The 20892-nt window shown below is 37.2% G+C and overlaps 1 pseudogene and 2 gene segments (V, D, J or C); all 3 read left to right on the forward strand.

Moving 5' to 3' along the window:
• Window positions 1–596: 596 nt before the first annotated feature.
• Window positions 597–1090, forward strand: LOC130882722 (Ig heavy chain V region 186-1-like; annotated as a pseudogene).
• Window positions 1091–13471: 12381 nt separating this feature from the next.
• On the forward strand, window positions 13472–13947 carry LOC130882298 (Ig heavy chain V region 102-like). The segment is given in 2 exon segments: window positions 13472–13544; window positions 13619–13947. Coding segments are annotated over 2 exon segments (375 nt in total).
• A 6468-nt stretch (window positions 13948–20415) lies between these two features.
• Window positions 20416–20892, forward strand: LOC130882723 (immunoglobulin heavy variable 3-73-like). The segment is given in 2 exon segments: window positions 20416–20461; window positions 20558–20892. Coding segments are annotated over 2 exon segments (381 nt in total).

Here is a 20892-nt window from a genome sequence, read left to right on the forward strand (position 1 = left end):
TTTTATAGCATAGTTCTTGATATGGTTCATTTGTTCAAAGACATGTATTTTGTTTCTATAATTTATCTACTGTAGACAATGCTGCAATAACATTTGTGTGCAAAAATTTCTGAGACATTTTCACTTTTGATCATTTGGGTGTTTTATTATGCAGTCTTCTGAAGAAAGACTTGCTAATGTCATGTACATGAAAAAAGACTAGAAGTTCTCATAATTTACAAGTTTTAAATCCTTTTCACAACTGCTAACTGTAAATTTTTTGTAACAAGAGGAACAACTGTCTCTGCCTGAAGTCTTTTATAAACTGAGAGCTTATAACTTGATGTTATATCCACAGGTCTGCACAAGACTGGGGGATATAGTATGGGTTTCATTTCCTCAGACAGGATTAGAACTGAACTTTAGCATCCTGCTGCCTGACCCAAGGTCCTCTACCTCTTTCTTCTAAAGTGTACTAGGACCTTATCTAAGAGGTACACTGTTCATGAATACACAAATCACATGAGTCTATGGCGGTAAATACAGAGATGTCCACATCTCAGAACAACATATGATCAGTGTCATCTCCACAGTCACCGAGCACACAGGTCCTTACCATGGTGTGGAGCTGGATCACTCTCTTCCTCTTGTCACTAACTACAGGTAAAGAGGCATTCCAGTTCCAAATCTGAAGAGAGAACAGTAACAGAGGTGAAAATGACTCCTAAACTGTCTTTTCTCTACAGGTGTCCACTCTCAGCTGCAGCAGTCTGGGCCTGAGATTGTGAGGCCTGGGACTTCAGTGAAATTGTCCTGCAGGATCTCTGATGGTATCACATATAGTTATATTTACTGGGTGAAGCAGAGTCCTGGTCACGGCCTGGAGTGAATTGCAAGGATTGATCCTGAAAATGGTAATACTAACTACAATCAGAAGTTTCAGCACAAGGCCACACTGACTGCAGACACATCCTCCAGCACAGCCTACATGGAGCTCAGAAGCCTGACTTCTGAAGACTCTGCGGTCTATTACTGTGCAACACACAGTGTTGCAACCACATCCTGGGTGTGTCAGAAACCCTGGAGAAGGAGGAAGTTGCCCTGGGACTGAGATGACAGAAATGATTCGCCTGAAGATTTATACAGAAATAATCTTTCTGAGAGACTGTTTTCTGTCTTGTTCTCTATAGTAAATAAAATGATGCTAATTGACCCCCATTTACATGTTTCTCTGTAATAAAACAATAAAGAAGGGAAAACCGTGTTAATGCATAGTGACAGAATTATCTCTGGATTAGAACAGACTTGAACTTTTTGGAGTAGCTTTGAATAATGTATTATATGAATTTTACCAGTAAAGTTCACATAAACAGCATCTGACCAAACCAAAACTCCTCTCACAGTCTTAAGTACCATGAATGTGTGTTTCTTAATTTTACCTGTGTTGTGCAGCAGAATTTCAGTTTCTCAGAATGGGAGAAATAATTACATCATGATTTACCACTACGTAAGTGTAAATCTTGTAAGTTGAGAAAAATAGGATTAAATTACTTTTCATAGAACTGATTTATTTACCCAGTGTGTATACATGTTACTTAAGAATAGGATTGAGATTACTAATATTAATATTTTATTAAGTTTACTACCTTTCCAGAACCAGTACCCTGACCGACAGTCTCAGGCTTTTACAGACACTGACCTACTCTGACATGCTATCAACCTTCATATTTCTCTGGATTTGATGAAGTCACTCTTGTTCAATGGAGTGATTGAATTTGGATACCCGGGCCAATTACATGCAACATGCATACTTAATAATATCAAGGGGTTGGTTCAGTAAGAAATCTCTGTTGTGCAAAGGGTTAGTTTGGCATGTTCCTGTAACTGCCATAAATCCTCTTGAAATATGAATACTATGTACTGAATATTGATGTTATAATATTCACATGTTGTTGTAGGCAGAAATCTTATTGGCTTATTCTATGGTAGAGACATTTAAACATCTGTTGAATTTAAAATACTGCTTGAATTTAAAATAATGTCTTCATAAAGCACTCTCTTGTCTCCACCAACAGAAAAGCATTAATGATCAGCTGGCAAGGGAATATTCTGATTCTGTCCTCTGAATTGAACAAGACTCAATAATGTAAGGCATCTGTCAAGTGACTATGAGACATTGATTCAAGTAGTGGTCTGTTGCATGCTGCAGACCCATTTTGAAGTACCCAAACCCCTTATATTGCAAACTTAAACACCTAATAAACCCCACTCTGTACAGCAACTGTGAAATCAGTGTGACTGTTCCAGAGGAAGATTGGAAGAGGCCTACCCCAGCATCCAGCTATACCGCTCTGGAGCATATACCCAAATGACTCTACATCCTACTAGAGACACTTACTCAATAATACTCACTGCTAATCTACAGATAATAGCCAGAAATTGGAAAGGGTATCATTCATGCTGTTATCACCAATTCCAGGATTCTTATTTTTCTTGTGGATCCATTCTACTCCCTGCCTTTTATGAGGACATTTTGTGACGATGTTTCAATCTCATGCAGATATAGTCATATACATTCCTTCTCAATATATATAATTTAATCATAAATCAAAAGTTATTGTGAAATGGAAATGCCCTGGAAAATGAAACAAGTGTAGGTGCAGGTCTCTTTGCCCATCCTTCCATGAGGGTTCAGTGCCTCAGCTGTTTCTAAGCATTGAGGGTTTGGTTTCTTTTTACAGTGTTACTATAACTTTGTGGTAAGTGCAAACTCATTGTTTAGACACATTTTATATATTTAAATAAGAAGATAGTTTATTCCTAAAAAAATGAGTTAATCATTTTTCACATAGATTTCTTTAAAGAAATCACTTTACTCTAGTTTTTTCTATATTTTCAGTCATGTTCATGTCACAAAGTCACTGTGAAAGGTGTTCAAAGTTAGGCAAATAATTTTCTCTCTTAATTCTAAAACATCCATAGTGGCAATAAAAAAGAGATTACATTGTGTTTTAACATCACAGTCCCAGTGAATAAAATCCTAGGCCCTGTGTGGTGACTTTCAGTGTCTTCTGTACTTCTGTTCATCCTCCAGTATGCTCTCAGACTCAGAGAAATGAGCTAACTAATCATGTATTTGCCTATGGTTTATGTTTTTGTCCGTGCTGTTTTTAAAGAATCAGAGGGCAGTATAAAGATGAAGATACTAATATTGAATAAAAAAAGTCTCAAATACATGAGGCAGGAAATTAACAGATTAGTATTCAATGAAATATCACTCTCTCCCATGCAGTTATAGACTGCATAGCTGCCAGCCTGCAAGAGCACCAACTCTTTCCAGCTGCATTCACACAGTACTCATTAGATGTGTTGTGTACTGAAGGTCTGTCTCTACCAGGTGGGCTACTTACTTTGGGGAAAAAGGTAAACTCCTGTGAGGGCTTCTGTGCCTCCCCTCACAGACTGGCTCACCCTGAATCCTAAAACTTAAGTCCTTCATCAAAGCCAGTACCTAGTACCTGGCATGGAATGTAAGTCTCTCTTGAATCCACCCAATCCTGGGTTGAAAAGCCAAAGCTGGGTCTTTGTACTCACTGGTGCGCAGCCATGGACAGACTTCCTTCTTCATTCCTGTTGCTGATTTACTCTGCATGCGAGTGCCAAGACACACTAAGGGGCAAACTTCTATATTATCACCTATTCCAACCTTATCTTCTACTTTCCATTCATCACAGTTAATCCTCTCCCAGGTTACACAGAAGGGCCCTGGGCTGTTGCAGCTCTCTCAGGATCTCATACTGACCTGCTCTTTCTTAGGGATTTCACTGAGCACTTCTGGTATAGGTGTGGGTTGGATCTATCAGCTGCCAGGCAAGGGTTTGGAGTGGTTTGCAATCATTTGGTGAGATGATACTAAGTTTTACAACACACCCCTGAAGAGCCAGCTCACAGTCTTCAAAGACACCAATAACCATGTATTCCTCAATCCCGAGTGTGTATTCTGCAGATACTGCTACATACTACTGTGCACAGAAAGCACATTGACACAGCCTCAGCTGACAGCAGCACATTAGTCCATCTGCTTCTCAGCGCTATGCCTTCCTCCTACAATTTAGGGGTTTGAGAGTGGACCCAGTTTTCCTGTTAGCCTCTGTGGATTCCTATACACTATTTGTTTCAGAGCCCTGGCTTCCTGATACACAAATGAAGTCCCTTTTAAAAATTATTCAGAAATGAGAATCTGTTGCTAAGATTTTTGTTGAGGCCCAAATCTGTGAACCTAGTTCCACCTTGTCTGAAAGTCAGAGAGTTTTTGCTTGTCCAAAATTGTTGATAAGTGCAACTGTACATCCTGACTGAGGGTGTGGTTACTTGGTCCTTTTGACATCAAGATGGTCCATATAGATAGATCCACTCCACCCTGACCAATGATCAGGATTTTCAAGCATAACTCAGCTCCTCATTTTAAAATTGGAGTTTTCACCTTGGGAATATCTGTCTTCAGCCTACTTGGTCTAGGGTGAGTTCACTGCCTAAACAACAGAGTGCTAATGACTTGATGTTACAGTATTGCAGCAAAAAAAACTGTTCCAGTTGTCTTAGTATCATGTTAAAGCAGCTTTTTGTCTTCCTCCCCCTGTTGTATTGGGTTATAAAAGTCTATGAAAAATTAAATGCAGGCAAATTTCAGTGTTCACTGGATCTCTCTTCTGATACTATCCTATGCTTCTATTTTATTATTTTCATGCATGTATTCATACTCATTACTGACTTTTCTAATCTTCATGTCCCTACCCTGGTAAGTGCTAACTTTTCTGAAGCTGATCTACATCAGTTTTTTAAGTAGTAAGGGTTTCTTGTTCCTAACCCAGGTACTTTAGAGATGTTTTTGCACTCAGTCTTTGGCCTCAAATTCCCCAAAGAGCAGATTCCAAATTATTACAACCTTCAGCAAATGACTGGATATTTGGAAAATTGGCATTACTAGACAAACATTCATAAATTTAATCATTGGCCAAAGTGGCATCATGTAAATCACAAAATAACTCAGGCTATCACCAAGGCTATTGGTTGCTCTTTCACAATCTGATGGTAAAACCCTATTGTTAAAGACAATACTTATATATGTTATAGGACATGGAGAATTTGAGTTGGTATCTTACTGGAGGTCTTATCTACTGACTCAAAAGCGTAGAAGGTACTTCATATTCTCTCAGAGGAGAAGTGTAATAATAAACGTAACAACAAAATATGACCCACAATTCTGATCTGCCTGTTAGTTATGCTTGTGTATTCATTAGTGGCACAAATATTGGGTGAGTAATCAGCCATTCTTTGATTGGTCCATGAATGTAAACCATGCTTGAAACTACTAGAACATTCTAGATCTTGTATTGAATTTGCTTATGGGAAACCCAATATTATGTGAAAGCTATGGTTTTCCACTTGTGTGGTATGACCTCTTTGGGAATTGAACAACCCTTTCACAAGGGACAAAGAACTCTTTCACAGAGTTCATATCAGGTACCTTTCAAGTCTGATATTTACATTGATTCATAGTGGAAAATTACAGTTACATAATAGCAACAAAATAATTTTATGTTTATGGTGTTACTACAACATGAGGAAGTATATTAAAAGGTTGCAGCAGTAAGAATGTTGAGGGCCAGTGTACTAAAGGAATAGAACGATAAAATAATTCTCAATGATATGCCTGTGTATGCATATTAATCTGTGCTTCACACAAGTAACATTAGTGTAGCTTCTTCTTTCAGAATGTGGGAAATAACATAGAGAATCTCATATGGACTATCTATAGAGCATGAGCAATATTGGACCACTCAGTTATAAATGTGTTGTGTTAAACAAATGTCATCCTCAGGACCCAAGGACAAATGTAGAACAAGAGCTAGAAAGACTTTAAGAGCCAGCGGTGTTGAATGAGTTGATGGAAACAGTCTCTTCCAGACACAATAGGACTGAAACACATATGAACTCACTAGACTGTGGAAGTAGATACAGGGCTTGCACATGCTCTAACAACATGGCATTCTTCTGCAAAGAGGGGAAATAAACAGGACTCCCAATCCTAATGAAGAAACTATCTGCAATTGGTATGAACATGCAAAGAAAAATTAGTGCACTTCAGAGGAATTTAATTGGCTCAATTAAACATACTTCCCAGTAAGTCTTATAAAACACCAATAAATCATACAGAGGTATTTTTGTAGATGTTTCTTTAACAACATAAATTTATTCAGGCAATTTCTTGTCTTGCTGGTATTTTGTTCATATATTTTGGTTATTTGTTTTTGTGTTTTAATGAATGATGTAGGTGGGTCATCTTTCCATCTGTTGCTTTCATTGGTTAATTAATAAAGAAACTGCTTAGGCCCATTTGATAGGCCAACCCTTAGGTGGGTGGAGTAAATAGAACAGAATGCTGGGAGAAAGAAGCCGAGTCAGTGAGTTGCCATGATTCTCCCACTCCAGACAGACACAGGTTAAGATCTTTCCTGGTAAGCCAGCTCTTGGTGCTACACAGAATATTAGAAATGGGTTAGATCAATATGTAAGAGTTAGCCAGTAAGAGGCTAGAACTAATGGGCCAAGCAGTGTTTAAAAGAATACAGTTTCCATGTAATTATTTTGGGTAAAGCTAGCCGGGTAGCGGTGGGAAGCAGCCCCGCCGCTCCCATCTTCGACAAATGAATCTGTATGTGTGAGAGAGAGACAGAGATAAACATTAAGAGAGACAAAAAAAGATGGAGTTGTTTATTAAAGATTGAAAGAAATAAAGGCTGTGCAATTCAGCTAAGAGAGGTGAGGAGGATCTATAAGTAGTTCAGAAAAAGAATAAGTATGGTCAGAGTGTATTGCTTAAAAATATTTTTTCACTAAAAAATTCAAATGAGGCACATTAAAATCTCCCTCCAAAATTGTGTATTGAATTTTTCAATAAATGAGGATATTGTGTATTGACTAAACATGTTTATTAATGTCTCTGGCATGCACATGAACAAGCTAGTTGGATAGATTCCAATTTCTTGTCATTTTCTTACTGAAATGTTGATTCCTTCTCTTATAATCCAGTAGAAGCTAAGAAGATTTCTAAATGTTTTACTGCTCAGATGTTTTATAACAACATGTACAGAGTCACGATAGAAAATTGCTCCTTTCCAGATATTCTCAAGCATAGAAACTGTCAAATATATCTTTGCTACTGATATCAAAGATTACAATTCACTTTCCATTCACTTATTTCTCATTGGCTTACATGACATTGTCAGGACAAGATTTAAGGTCAGGTGCAAATCTCTAAGATTCAGACTCTTCCTACTGTTGGTCCATTTTCATTTTCTCTAACTCAAGTTGTGCTCATTATCCATTCTTGGAAACACAGACCTGTTTAAATACTAAGTTCAAAATTGTTTCAGCTTCTAAGCGTCACCTAGACCTGAGATGGATCAGTGTTTACTCATTCATATCAATGTTCTCACTCTCCTGTGCAATAATGTGCAATTATTTACTCTATTATAAAACAGTGCAAAGTGAGTGATTTACCATGAACAGAAGTGAAATGGATCATAATTCTTCAGTTGAGAAGGTTCAAGATATCACTATTTGCCAAAGACAAGGATTTTCTTGTTCTTGCTGATGCTGATTCATGAAATTTGTAATTTTTCCAAGATGAATAACCTAAATATCTTGTTTGTAACTGTTGATGGAGGACATTGTACAGCTCTCTAGAGACATATACAAACTTTTTGTCCTGCACCTGAGGTATCTGACCACTGAGGAAATCATGGTGTATCCATTTGTGAGCGAATCAGAGAGAGGAGATCAGAACTAGGTTCCAGATATAATCCCCTTCAGAAAGCGTCTCACAAATAGTGCAAATGGTGCTCAGGCCCTTCAACAATGATTACAAGCATCAATACTAGCACAGTGACAAAGGAAACCCATGAGCATTCTGATCAGTGAAAGTGATCCCAGGCAGAGAAGCCTGAAAATTCACACAGTAAAGTGTGAGTGAGAATGCTAGATATCAATGTGTGTATGTATTTTAAGGAAACCTTTGGCCAGCTCAACACACATTGCTGCAGCTCAGCCTGTATTGTGATCCTCACATTAGTTTAACTTAGGAAAAAACTTATGCCATCTTTTTACGATGTCACTGTGTCAAGGGTTTAGTGCATGAATCCAGTGATGAGAGGAAAATATCTTTGTAAATCAATATTGCTCAATCAGCCAAAATTCCTTCACATTCATACTCATGATAGCCATTAGGTTCCCATGATACTGGGCTATGAAGCACACCATCATGCACATAACCCAGGAGAGTAGAGAGGCTGAAATCAAAGGGTCGCACCATCACCTCCTGCAGTACCCTGGATTGTAGGGATAACTGCTCCTCTACATGAAAAGAGAACTTGTCCTCAGGGTGTTTCTCAGTGTTCTGACACCCAGAGGACATCGTATAAACTCTGACTTGTGATTGAAGAAAAGTCATGCATTGGACTGGGCGCAGTTTCCTCTATCCTGCAATATTAGATCCATATGATTTGTGATCCTGAAGTTAGAGCAAAACATATGTGAATAGCCTCACTTTCGATACCACATATTTCTGTTTAATTCTGTGAATGTCTGTTTCTGATATTTAATTAGATATGCATGTAAAAACTTATATATTGCTGTTAGCTTATCTCATTTTGGGAGCACATTCCAAAACATTTTTCATCAGTGAAAACATTCATCTCCTAAAAAGCTTTACTAACACATTCTCTGCCAGATATGGTCCAACCAGGTATACTTTTTCATACCTGAAATACCTGGTCTCGATATTTTCCATATCTGGTATTTGAACTGTTGATCATAACTGAATCAAGGTAGAATGGAACCATACTTATTAGCCCTGTCAAAACTGCAGCTTGTTAAACAGACTGAGTCATGGTATACATTCTGTTATTGTCCTCTTATCCATCCTGGTCTGTTATCTAACAGGCCTTGAGGACAAAGGGGAAGAAGTGATGAAAGGAAGCGGTGTAAGTGACCTTAAAGAAGAATGGAGACAGCCCTCTGGGAGACTGCATTTGATGAAAAAGCTCAAAGTTATTCCAGGATATGGCAATATGGAGAACTGGGTTGTCTGGGGAGATACAATATTTTGCATTAAGATGCAAGCTTCTATCATACAGTTAAATTAGTAGAATCACAGCCCTATCAAAATTTCTAGAGCACTTGCCTAATTACTATGTGGGTCATCAAGGGAAGGATATTTGCAGGATATGTGTTAAGGGTAGTCCTTGAGATAACTACCAACATATTCACTATATTTATACATCCTTCTTAATATATTTTTCTGAAGTTGTTAACTGATCTATAGGTACCACATTGGTGCCTCTTGTTCTGTTGGCTCTTGTGTCTGGAAACAGGTGGGAACATGAATTAAATTCAAGACTATGTGATTCTCTGACTTCAGGTGCTTTGCCCCAGGTATAGAATAATGAGGGCAGACAATATTCTGCTTTTTCCTGTGGTCACCATGTTACAAGGGGGAATTGCTAGAGTTGGATACATACAACTGTCACCAGGGTGAAACCTAGATTTGAGAGGGACACTGATAATTATATGGGCATAGCATAAAATCAATTTCTGAAACATCTATTCAGCATTTCTATGTTAATCAGAAGCCATTTACATATGCAGCTGAACACTGTATTTAATGCCTAAGTTACAAATTAAACCATACTGTGTAACTTCAGCGTAAGTCATGACATATCAACATGCAATGTAGCCAAGGACCAGCAGGGGGCACAAAAAAGCTAAGAATCCCCATTAGAGATATGGGGTGAAGTGTGGAGGGGATTCTTAATCCTCTGTGGTTTCCATTCTTAAAGTGTGTTAACTGACCTGCACCAGCTGTGACTGACATATGATGTTTCCATGGTCATACATAATAGTTTACTTGTCAAACTCCACACGGGTTTGTATATTTTTTAAAATTTTATTCAGTTTTATTTACTTTATACAGTTTTTGAAAAAAAATATACCATATATTCTGATTACTGAATCACCCCCAATTTCACACCCTCTCCTTCTCGCTGTAGAAAGCAAACAGGGAAAAAAGAAAAACTAAAATAAAAAGCATTTATGTAAGAATAAAAACAGGAACTTAGATACATATAACCTATAACAGCACTCAAAATGAAGAAATGTTATATAGGTTAAAGTTGAGTTATAATGTACAATGTGAAATCAGAGAAAATATCTGTAAAATACTGCATTTATTCTGTGTTAGCCATTTCCTACTGGACTTGTGTCCAGTCCTGAATGAAGTGAGTACACCCAATAATACTTCAACAGAGAAAACAAACATTTCCATTGCAAGGAAGTATCAATTATAGAACTTCTTGGTTAGGGGATGAAAGTCTGTGTCCTTGTTCTACTCTGAACATTGGAACACCATTAGGATCAAATCTGTGCAGACTCGGCATGCTTTCTAGTCTCTGTGACTTCATATGTGCATCAGTCCTGTAGTGTCTGGAAGACACTCTTTCCTTAGAGTTATGTACCGCTTGTAGCTCTTAAGATTTATTCATATTTTAAATTCTTTCTCACAAACAAGGTCTAACTATTGAGCTAATGTAGACAAATAAAGACACTGGCAATACCTTATACTGTTTTCAACAAATCTGGATCCTCCCTGATTATTAAATCATAGAGAGCTGCCTTGTGCCCATACAGAGGTGTTCATTAAAAACTCATGGTTTCTGGGAGCAGAACAGTTCACCCACACAGCTATGTGTGTTCAAATACTCATTAGTTAATTAGAAACCAACTTTGTAATAAACAGAAAATTCTCCCTACTGGGTAATTTTTTTTTGTGTAGCAAGGAGCTATGCAGCCAGAAAGGATAGAAAAGACATCAAGGATCTTATTCAGTAGCAGACATCATGGTCTAAAAATCTCATTCATAAGCTGTCTAACTCATATTTTTGGAAGCATCTCATCTCTTATATCCACAGAACATGATCAGGAAAACCACAGGAGCAATGCTAATAACTGAATGACAAGTTTATCTACATATCACTAGTTTTCATACAATTTTCTTTAAAATATAATTTTGATAACAATACTGTATCCACAGATCTTAAAACCACACCAAATCTGAACACAAATTCACTCATTTAACTACAATGATTTATTCTTACATCAACCTGTAAACAATCTTTCCCCAGCTCATGCCTGCTTTTGCTGTACTTTGTTTTATTATTTATAATCATTCTCAGGTAAAAAGAAAACAACAAAGTTGATTCAATCTATATTTCACTATGAGTTGAGGACTTTAGTTGTAGGGCATAGAGAAACCAACATTGAACTTAAGAGGAAATTCTCCCTGCTTGGTAAGTTTTCTAGTGCAGAAATGTGCTAACAGCCTGAAGGAAGAGAAAAGGCATCAATAATCTTACAAGTAGCAGACCTCTTGATCTACAATATCAGACTTCAGCTAAGATGTACCCACTAGTGCCTAGTAGTTATGTAATAATGAACTACTTTCTACTTGAATTTGTGGTCAGATTCATAGGAAAGTATTCATCCTTGGTAAACATGTTAAAAATACCCATGACTGGATGTGACATAGTACTTACCTAGTAGATCCTACTTGTATTGCTAATGGCCATATTGTCAAACTGTCTTAAAAATATCTATGTCTATTCCCAATAAGTTGATGCTTCTCTCAGCCTTAATCCCAGAATTTCTTTTGTGCTCAGTTTCATGATTAATGCAGACATTCATGACTACTCAAAGTGCTGAAAATGAATGTTTGAATACACATTCTCAGATGAGTCATTTAACCTCTCACCTAAAGCACAATGATTATCACAAAGAGGCACTGGAAAGAATATAAGATCTAGAATATAGGGCAGAAAGTCATGGAATTCTAATGTTACCACTAAACTTGACCATTGCACGTACGAGCTAACAGCCACTATAGTTTCCATCACAAGACATGAACAAATCCAGCCAAACACAGACAGACTGAAAGCCTGTGAAATTGCTGAGCATGTAAAGGTGTCTACTGGCAGTCTTGACAATACTTTTTGATGCAGCCATATGGTAGAATACAAATATTTAATTTCTTAAATTGCCCCAGTGGTAAATGCATTGGTAAACCCTTGGTGCATTGTGCACTGCTCTCACCATTAAATAAAATACAATAATATTTTAAAATATTGCAACATGATGAAGATGGACTCATGAAGGTCCACACAAACATGGAAGTCTGTTTGCTTTTCAAGACTGATGAGGAAAATATAATCACTTTTCTTTGTACGTGTTCTGTAGGTTCTCTATGTACTTGTGAATGATACAACCTCTATATTTGTATATAGCACTGATTGGACTCACTGTGTTAATGAAGAAAAGAGGTCAGAAATTTGGGAAAGAGATTAACTGGAAGGTCCCAAGTGGAACCAGAGGGAAATATTTGTGGTAGATTTGATCATAATATGTATCATACATCAATAAACTATTAAAGAATAAGCAAAGTCATCTTGAAAACCGAAACTATTTTAATATATGTTTAGAATTTTCACTCAAATTGATATTGTAGACTGTGTAAATTTCATGAAAATCTCTACTCTTTTATTTCCTAACCCACTTCTTTTTCCACTTATCATGATAAACAGTTTCTTTTAAACATTGTTATGTATTGGTATATATAATTGTTTTGTCACAAAATCTAAACACTAATAATGAAATAATCTTATAATATCTACATTTCTAAGGTGGTCTTTAAATAATATAGCTTTCTATAGTTGCATTGAATTTCCTGAGTGGAATGCTATTTCTTTATTCCCTTTAGATAAAATATTTCTATTGTATTGCATATATAAACACATTTTCTTGCTGGAATCATCTGTTTACAATTATATTTGTTTCCATAATTCAGTTATTAGAGAAAAATAATGTAATAAACTTTGATATACAAATGTTTCTATGGCATGTTCCCTTATGGTCATTTCTGTCAGTTTTTATGTAACAAGATGCAAAGGCAAATATAAATTGCATGTATCTGAAAGGAAGCTACAAATTCTGAAAAAATTAGCAGGTTTTGGAATTACTAATGGCCATCATCTTCATAATCACAGTCACCTCTTATAAATCAATCTGATAACCTATTGTCAAGGCGAAGTAACTGTTTGAGGCCTGAAATCAATTGAGATCTTAAGCCCTGGTGTTATTTACAGAGGGTCTGCACAGTGCTCAGGGAAGAAGTATGAGATCATTTCCCCAGAAAGGATTACTATTTGAACCTCAACATCTTGCTACCTGACCCAGGTGCCCTCTAACTCCTTTTTCTCCAACTGGACTAGGGCCTTATCTTAGAAGTCCCTGCTCATGAATATGCAAATTATATGAGCACAGGGTAGTTAGTTAATACAGGGATGGACACACCATAACATCATATGATCAGTGTCCTCTTCACAGTCACTGAGCACACAAGGTCCTCACCATGGGATGGAGCTATATTGTCCTCTTCCTATTGGCAGCAGTTACAGGTAACACTCTCCCCAAATACAGATTTCCTCTCTCTCATGTGACAATGGCATCCACTCTGCCTTTCTCTCTGCAGGTGTGAACTCACAGATCCAGCTGCTACAGTCTGGGGCTGAGCTGGTGAGGCCTGGGGATTCAATGAAGATGTCTTGCAAGGCTTCAGGATACACCTTCAGTAGCTACTATATGCACTGGGTGAAGCAGAAACCTGGGCAGGGACTGGAGTGGATTGGAAGGATTAATCCAGCAAATGGTGAAACTAAATATGCTCAGAAGTTCCAGGGAAAGGCCACACTGACTGCAGACAAATCCTCCAGCACAGCCTACATGGAGCTCAGAAGCCTGACATCTGAAGATTCAGCGGTCTATTACTGTACAAGACACAGTGTTGCAACCACATCCTGAGTGTGTCAGAAACCCTGGAGAAGCAGGAAACTGCCCTGAGTCTGAGATGACAGAGAGATTAGCCTGGAGACTTGCTGACAAATAATCACTATGAGTGTCCCTTTGTCTGTCAAATCAGGGTCTTTGTCATCTTTTCAAAAGAAATTCTGGGAAGGAAGTCATGCTGATTGAGGATGCCTCAGAGCTGACCATACTAGACAAGATTTTACCTGTGACCACCTCCATTAACATGATTTTTTTAATAAACAAAATAGGACAAACTGTAGCAATACATTATGATATAAATATCTCTTAAATCTTTGGAACTGGAACTGTTGCTGTAGTAGATGAGAATAAGCTACCATCATGTCAGTAAAACACAAATCAACAGCATTTGGGCAAACTAAAGCCCCTTTCATAGTTCAGTTTGTTTCCTACATATAAAAAGTGGCAATTTATTGGAAGTTGGTCCCTATATATGTTGGATTAAGTTCTTTAATCTCTCCTATGAAATCAAATAGTATGTCTTTAGTTACTGATACATTGTGGTCATGAATTGCCTTTGGCAGTAGCAATCAAACCTCTTACTCTTTTAGGATTAAGAATAGATCTGAGTGTCAAGCTGTGGAATCCTGAGGGTATAGAATCTGCTATTTTGGCAACATACTGGGCTTCTCCAAAGAAATCATTGGGGGCAGAGCAGTGGGATCCAACCTGGGACTATAAGAGGCCTGGTCCTGTTCATCAGCAGCCCTGATTGCTCATTTGCTTACTTCCTGAAATTGGATTATCTTTGTCACCACATCTAGATTGACACTGATTGGAGCAGTGAAATTGCATTTCACATTTTGCAGATATATTAGAGGGAGGTTTACTATCCTGGGTTGATTGTCAAGTTTTTGTTTGTATTATTTTTGAGAATTTTTATTTCCCTCCACATTTGAAACATATAGGAATCACAAGGAAACTGCCAGCATCTGACCTTTTCATTCCTCTGTGCCATCATTTTGGCATGCTTGTATAAAACCAAGATTATTAAGAGAGGCATTAATTAGCAACTACACAATGAACCTTTGTACAGATAAAATTTGCATTTTAATAAACAGAATAAAAAGTGAGGTGGGAGAAGCTTCTTTATTATCAATGTGCTGCTCTATAGCTTGTTGTAGATGACCTACAAAGTAATAAAAGGATCTGTAGGTTTTGTATATAGCGGGAAAGATGTTTTGGGAGTATTAATATCAAGAACTTTATTACAAGTTCTTATAGCAGTTTGAGTACTTTGATTGTTAACTGTCTAAGGGCAGGCAAGCTGTTGGGCAGCTGTTAAGAAATTACCTTGTCTGATAAACTGATGATAAGATTATTGTTGTTAAGGTATTAATTCTTTTGATATAAGAAGCAGTAGACAGGCAACCATCCATCCATTACTAAAGTCATAGTCCATACTGAGGGGTGATGAGAATTGTTTCCATATGGACTTGTCAGGCCAAGAGTATCCTTTTATACATATTTGCCATAATATCTTTATTTCTATAGAGAAATGACCCTCAAACCATCTCACTATAACATTTTTTGATATTAAAAATGATTTACTTATTTTTTAAAGCCATTTTTTCTCATTTTACATACCATTCCCAGTACCACTCCTTCCCCTCCACCTCCTCCCTCCACCCACTTTCTCCCTCATTCCACTCCCATTCATTCCTCCGAGAGGGTAAGGCTTTACATGGCGAATCAATGAAGTCTAGCACATTGCTTGTTGGCAGGACTAACTCTCTCCCCACAAAAGCCCTTCTCCCCTCCACACACACTCCCAACTCTATCAGAATATCAAGTCTACTTCTCCTTCTCAGGGTAGTCTATGTATGTTTCTCTTAGTATTCTCTAGGGTCATGAATTACAGGCTCGTTATTCTTTGCTTTACAACTCCTATCCACTTATGAGTGAGTACATTCCATGTTCATTTTTTGAATCTGGTTTATCTCACTCAGGATGTTTTCTTCCACTTCTGTCCATTTGCATGCAAATTTCATGATGTAATTTTTATTTTTACCTCTGAGTAGTACTTTACTGCATAAATGTACCACATTTTCATTATTGATTCTTTGGTTGAGGGGCATCTAGATTGTTTCTATGTTTTGGCTATTACAAAGGATGCTGCTGTGAGCACAGTTGGACAAATGTCCCTATAGTGTGATTAAACATCCTTTGTGTATATGTCCAATAGTGATATTGCTGGGTCTTGAGTTAGGTTGATTCCCAATTTTCTGAGAAATCATCATCCTGATTTCCAAAGTAGTTGATCAGGTTTGCACTACCACCAGCAATGGAGGTGTGTTCCTTTCACTCTATATCCTCAGCATAAACTGTCATTAGTGTTTTTGATCTTAGCCATTCTAACTTGTATAAGATTGTATGTCAGAGTCATTTTGATTTGCATTTCCCTGATGGTTAAGGATGTTGAACATTTCCTTAAGTATCTTTGGGCCATTCCCAATTTTTCTATTGAGAATTCTGTGTTTATATCTGTACCCTATTTTTAATTGTCTTATTTGGTATTTTGATGCCTAGTTTCTTGAGTTCTTTATATATTTTGGAGATTAGTTCTCTGTCTGATTTGGGGTTGGTAAAGATTTTACCCATTCAGTAGGCTGCCTATTTGTCTTATTGTCTATGTCCTTTGTTGTACAAAATCGTCTCAGTTTCAGGAGGTGCTATTTATTTATTGTTGATCTCTGTGTTTGTGCTACTGGTATTATATTTAGGAACTGGTCTCTTGTGCTCATGCATTTAAGGACACTTCCCACTTTCTCTTCTATTAGGTTCAGTGTGGCTGGATTATATTGTAATCCTCTTGAACTTGAGTATAGTATATGGTATAGATATGGATCTATTTTAATTATTGTATATGCTGACATGCAGTATGACAGCACCATTTGCTGAAGATGCTTTCTTTTTTCCATTGTATAATTTAGCTACTTTTTGAAAATCAAGGCTCATTGGTGTGTGGATTAATATCTGGTTCTTTGATCCAATTCTCTTGATCAGCCTGTCTCTTTTTATGCCAATATCAAGCTGTTTTCATTACTATTGCTTTATAATAGAGCTTGATGCCAGGGATGATAATGCTTCTGGGAGTTCCTTTAATGTATAAATTGTTTTGGATATCTTGGGTGTTTTGTTTTTTGTATTTATTTGAATATTGCTCTTTCGAGATTTGGGAAGAATTGTGTTAGAATTTTGATGAGGATTGCATGGAATCTGTAGATTGCTTTTGGTGGGATTACCATTTTATTATGTTGGTCCTACCTATTCAAGAGCATGGGAGATCTTTCCATTTTCTGATATCTTCTTTATTTTCCTTTTACAATGACTTGAAGTTATTTTGGAACAGGTCTTTCAGTTCTTTAGTTAGTTTTACCCCAAGATAATTTATGTTATTTTTCGCTACTGTTAATGGCGATGTATCTTGATTTCTTTCTCTGCTTCTTTTTTTTTTCCCATATAACTCACGGTTCACTTTATTCTTTCTCAAGGCACTGGCATACAACCACACCCGAGTCACCATGCCCACCACTTCTGATGGGACTCCAGAATTACATCCTCATAGAATTCATTTCTTATTGATATTTATTGAGTTCTACATTTAACTCTGCTACCCTCCCTTCCTCTCCCTTCCCTCTTCAATCCTCCCCCAAGGTCCCCATGCTCTCAATTTACTCAGGAGATCTTGTCTTTTTCTACTTCCCATGTAGAGTATATATATGTAAGTCTCTCTTAGTGTCTGCATTGTTGTCTAAGTTATCTGGGATTGTGGTTTGAAGCCTGGCCCTGGCTTTCTTTGATTTATGTTTAAAAACCACCTATGAGTGAGTACATGTGACAACTGTCTTTCTGTGTCTGGGTTACCTCACTCAAAATAATGCTTTATACCTCCATCCATTTTCCTGCAAAATTCAAGCTGTCGTTATTTTTTTCTGCTTTGTAGTACTTTATTGTGTAAATGTACCACATTTTTCTTATCCATTCTTTGATTGATGGGCATTTAGGTTCTTTCTGGCTATGACAAACAACGCTGCTATGAACATAGTTGAGCACATGTCCTTGTGGCATCATTGAGAATCTATAAATATTCAGCTGTTCATTATGTTTGTATTGTGTGTTTCGTAGCAGTGACTTAGAGCTAGAGATTTACTGCTAGACATGTTTTCAGACTTGATAAGAACCTGTGGAAGATGCAACTGCAGGGTTTTCTCTTTTTCAACCCCCAACCCTGTGTCTTCTTTTGATAGGCATCCGTCAGTGTTTGTGAGAATGAGTCAGTGAAGAGCAACTTACTGCTGGAGAAGGAGTGGACATAATTCAATAATTTTCCCAACATAGTATAGTTCTCACATCGAACGCAACAAAGCAGAAATCAGTGTTCTAGGTAAAACATCTGCATTATGTAACTCTCAAACATTCACAGACCCTCTACTTCTCATTGTGTCTCTAAGGTGGGAGATGAATGCCATGAGATAGGCTTGATATGGTGGACTTAAATCAACTGCCACCAATGCATCTGAAATTCTTTATTGTTTAATAGTTCAAGGAAAGCATGCTGATAGCAACAGGACAACATTAGTGATAGTAAAGCCCTGTCCAGTCTCATTTGATAACTTCTCCCTCTCTCCTTCTCTATCCCTCAGTCTCTCTGCCTTTTAATCTCTCTCTATGTGTGTGTAAAAGTCATGGACTTGTGGAGAGATAAAGTCAAATAACTTCTGTTATTTGCAATAACCAAGGTTGTTTGAAAAGGACTCATGTCAGAACATCATCCACCATCCAAACAGAGAACAACTAAACACACAAAACTAGAAATTTTGCCCATTGAGGCTTCCAATCTCTCCAAGAGGATTTGCTGTGTTTTCATTTTATTAGACACTAGTAAATAAAAAATTAATTTCTTAATCAATTTCTTTTTTTACTCTTGATTGGTAATCAGTTGTTTAATGTCCATGAAACTGTGGAATTGCTCTTTGTTCACTGAAGATGATAATCTTCATTGAGTTTTTAACAGAAGGGATGTGCAGACTGAACTCAATTATTCTTAATTTGTTAAGATTTGTTTTGCATCCCAATATGTGACCCATTTTAGAGAAACTTCTATGTCTGTTGATAATAGTATATGCCATTTGGTGTTTATGTCGATATTATTGTTGAAATCAAGGAAAAAACCCATTTTTGCAGGAATCTGTGGGGAAAGTTCTTAGAGAAGTGGATAGTAGGACCCAAGTGTTATGACTGGGAGAATGGGGAAATGGGGGCGGGTATTTATCTGCTAATGGTAGGAGGAGAAAATTAAGGAGAGAGAAACGTGAAGAGGAGAGGGATAAAAAACATTGCAAGTAACTGTAAATGGAGACTGCTCATTTGTTTCCCAGCCACCCAGACACAAATAATCACACAAAATTTTATTAATCACAATATCGTTTAGCTGATGACTCAAGTATTTTTCTATCTAGCTCTTACAATTTAAATTAAACTATTTCTATTAATCTGTTTATCACCAGGAGGCTGTGGCCTACTGCTAAGTTACTGCATCTTTCTCCTTTGGTAGTTTCATGGTATCTCCCTGACTCTGACATCTTTCTCCCTGCATTCAGTTTAGTTTTCCTTCCTTGTTCTATTCTGCCCTGCCATGGACTGAAGCAACTTCTTTATTAACAAATGGTAATAAAACACAGTCACAATATACAGAGGAGAATCTCACATCATCTCCCCTTTTCTGACTAAAGAAAAAAAGGTTTTATCTTTAACATAATAAAATTACATAGACAAACAGATATCAAGCTAAGATTTACAGTTATAATATTTCTTTGTGAGTCTCTAGTTTCATATCTAACTTATCTTTTATTAAAATTAAGGGAAATTAGAACTATCTGTCTTCAACTCTATGAAAGATCACAGTAGAATTCAATATTACCTAAGTAAACTGGAAGTACTTTGTAAGCAACTTCCAAAGTTCTAGAATTGACAGAGACAGCTTGATGCCTAATCAGTCACCTAAAGTTCTCTGTAACATTGGGCAATGCATCTTTAGCCTGCATACTTTCACTATTCATTGAGATTAATATTAATTCGCCTAAAACTATAAAATGTGCAAATTTCATTTTTAAATTTCATATGAATTTACTGGTAAGATATGTAGTAAATAGTGAACATGCAAAGAAAGTAAAATAAATTAGTGAAGTTTTATTATAAATGAAATATGAATAAGATTTTAATAAAATAATGCTCACTTTGCTACTGCATTTTCTTTCAGACATTTGCAAAAGTATCCTGTCCCAAAGGTACAGATCAGAGCATAAGATATGTAAGAAGATATGCAAATATGACCTTCCTCTGCTTGTGAAAACCAGCTCTGCCCTGACCCTGCAGGTCACTCAGAGGACTCTAGCCTTGTCTTCCCATTTGAAGATCAACACTGAAAACATTACAATCAACATGGGATTGGGGTTGAACTGGATTTTCTTGGTTGTCGTTTTGAAAGGTAGATAACAAGGGATACCGAGTGCAAGAGTAGGTGTGAGTGATAGAGACAGTAGATGTTTGACAGTTTCTTGATCATTGTTGTCTCTGTTTGCAGGTATACATTGTGAAGTGCAGCTGGTTGAGTCTGGTGGAGGACTGGCCCAGCCCAAGGAGTCATTGAAGCTCTCCTGTGCAGCCTCTGGATTCACCTTCACTAGCTATGCCATGTACTGGGTCTTCCAATCTCCAGGAAAAGGTCTGGAATGGGTTGCTACCATAGGAGTTAGAAGTAATAATTATGTAACCTATTATGTCGATTCGGTGAAAGACAGATTCACCATCTCCAGAGATGATTCCCAAAGCAAAGTCTTCCTTCAAATGAACAACCTGAGAACTGAGGACACAGCCATTTATTACTGTACACAGGACACAGTGAGGACTCTTGTGTGA

The sequence above is a fragment of the Chionomys nivalis genome, chromosome 10, assembly GCF_950005125.1.
Source record: "Chionomys nivalis chromosome 10, mChiNiv1.1, whole genome shotgun sequence".
Taxonomy (NCBI): domain Eukaryota; kingdom Metazoa; phylum Chordata; class Mammalia; order Rodentia; family Cricetidae; genus Chionomys; species Chionomys nivalis.